This window comes from Henckelia pumila, chromosome 3, assembly GCF_033568475.1.
Source record: "Henckelia pumila isolate YLH828 chromosome 3, ASM3356847v2, whole genome shotgun sequence".
Taxonomy (NCBI): Eukaryota; Viridiplantae; Streptophyta; class Magnoliopsida; order Lamiales; family Gesneriaceae; genus Henckelia; species Henckelia pumila.
In genome coordinates, this window is record NC_133122.1 from 161,434,578 (window position 1) to 161,437,213 (window position 2,636).

The 2,636-nt window shown below is 34.6% G+C and overlaps 1 protein-coding gene across 1 annotated transcript; it reads right to left on the reverse strand.

The window, feature by feature from the left end:
- Positions 1–330: 330 nt before the first annotated feature.
- LOC140893068 (uncharacterized) lies at positions 331–1,727 on the reverse strand. Its single transcript, XM_073302141.1, has one exon. The coding sequence runs from the start codon at positions 1,326–1,328 to the stop codon at positions 405–407; it is 924 nt and encodes a 307-aa protein (XP_073158242.1). The 5' UTR covers positions 1,329–1,727; the 3' UTR covers positions 331–404.
- Between the last annotated feature and the right edge of the window lie 909 nt (positions 1,728–2,636).

Consider the following 2,636-nt stretch of genomic DNA (forward strand, 5'->3'; position numbering starts at 1 on the left):
TTAAAATTTATCGATATGCTAATTATGCGTGCTAAAATTTTGATATATCGAAACTGATTATTATTTTTATTCATTTTATAGGAATTAATTAATTCAAGAGACTAAAATTCGGAACACATGTTTTTAAAAGCGAAATTAAAATAAATTTTTTTTTATAATTTAAAAATAAAATAAACAATATAAAATAAATTTAATAATAAAATTTTTATATAATTTAAAGGGATCAAAATGCCATTTATCGTAGTCGAATAACCAATATAATTTTTTTCCCAAAAGCTTACATATAAATAAATTTGGAATCCAGGAAAGAATAATCAATTCTTCAAAACAAAGTAATAAATATCCAATTGAATGTGAGTAAAAACGAAGAAAATGTAGTTGTCCACGTAACTTGTAACAAAAAGCTAAGGCACAAACTCATTCTCTAAAAATGGCCTAGTCCGAGTCTCCAATGCCGCGGGCGCCTTCGCGTACCCAACGTTCTTCATGGGTAACGCTACGCCCTCCTCGGCCTCCTCCTCCATTCGTCGTATCCTTCTCCGGCTCCGGCACCTTTTAAAGTGACCAAAGAGCATGCCCAAGAAAATCAATATAAGCATTGCTCCCACCACACACCCGATAATGATCCACACTGTTTTCCTAATCCCACCTTTTTCGCCACCGCCGACGACACCTTCGCTGGTTGGCGAAGGTGCCGGAGCTACTAAAGACTCCACCACAATTGAAAAGTGGCCTTGATTAGTTGTCAAACAAGTGTTTTCCCTCACCAGATTGTCAAATCCAACAGAGCCATCCAAGCCGAAGTTGACACACATGGGCGAGGATCCATTTGCCCTGTAATTGACATCCGGGAACTCGATCGAAATCGGACTCTCGGAAGCCCGAATGTCGAGTTCGGATAAACTTGAAGCAGATAAATCTGTGGCATCATAAGCTAAAAGTCCTAAAACTGGTGCTAAATAAGTGTAGCCAGGTATAGGGTAGTATGAAGATGACCAATTACCCAAGTTATGATACACCAAAACAAGCCTTTCACAATATGGTTGCTCAATAACCCCGACTGGTACACGAAACTCCTTGAAACCACTCACCCCTCTCCGCCGCAGGCTGCCGCTCCTCAGCCGTAGCGCCGTCACTCCGATGCCGGTGAAGTTGGTGGGCAATTTCCCATCATAAACAATGCCGGTTCTTGGCCTAATTAATGACTTGAAAGCATGGTCTTGAAGTAAAGAATCCAATTCTCGGGCAGAAAATTCTCCACTTGATTGAGAATATTGAGCAGTCACGACTAGGAAAGTGAACGTTACACAAAGATATGCAATGTGCATTGAGAATAATCAAAGAATCAGAGAACCCTTCTCAAATAAGAGATCAAAGAACCACGCAGAACGCAAGAAACCAGGAAAGATACACATTTGAAACAAATTTTATCTGGGAAAACCATAGCTTTTTCAGAAAATATATCCAGGAGGGAACCACAAGATAAAAAAGGAAGATTAATTTGCGGGAAATAGAAAAGGGATTTTGGTATCAGGCAAGAAAATCAAATGGGCATTTGTATCTTGAGCGCTGTGGTAAAAGTTCGCTTTTCGGGTCGGATGTATCCTAATTAAAGATTTGCGCCAAGAAAGTACAACTGGAGATGAAAATAAATGACGAACAACTAACAGCACAGCTGTGCTGTGCAAAGACAGCAGCAGATACGAGGGGCAATTACTGTCGAAGCAGCCAATGATGAGGCCACGGTTCAGATTTCGGATTAACTCGTAAAAATACCTAAATACTCGGATGAGTGAGTTTTATGGTTCGATTTTACAAATCAGATTTTTATTCGATCGCAAATATGAAAAATATTAATTTTTATATCAAAAAATATTATTTTAATTGAAAATGAGTTTGGGGTTTGACTGGTTAACTTTTGATCATATTATTATAGACTGTGAATTCAACGATAATAATGAATCAGAAACGTAACGATGTTGCAGGTGGGAGTGTCCCGAGGAAAGGGGACCACAATTCGTAGTTATTATTCTCGCACCTTTTTAATATCGTATTTATTATGAAGTTTTGAAATTTAATGACGAATTTGGTGGTAAGTTGTTTAAATTTACTGCCTTATTAAAATTTTTAAAAGTAGAAAACTTTAAATCTTAGTATAATTTTAAGAATTTGGTGGTAAGTCCATTATCCATTTTTATTAAATTATTCATACATTTTTTAAAATTTCTCTTTACTTTTTTAAAACTCATATGTTTTATCTCTATTTTATTTACGTTTTTTTCCAAATAATTGAATTATCGAGCACGTGAAAAATCATGTGTCACGGTTGCTATGATATCTTATTAAGTTTGAGGCATATATAGTGACCACTTTTAGTAGGTTATGTCATACAATTTTTGTATCCAAAATACCCTTATCCCCCATAAATATCATAATTTTTTTAAATAAAATAAATAATAAAAAAACATAACATTAAATATAAATTTTTCAAATCTTATTATATTTTATATAAAAAATTTTTAGGCACAAATATAAAATTATATTTAGATAAAAAAAAAATTAATTTATGTGTACGCATCGAGTGCATATGTGTGCTAGTATATTATTAATGTTAGGATCAATTAAATAATAGATTG

What these genes read in the sequence shown, in the direction of transcription:
- LOC140893068 (XM_073302141.1), bottom strand. Translation starts at nt 1,328, where the DNA reads ATGCACATTGCATATCTTTGTGTAACGTTCACTTTCCTAGTCGTGACT.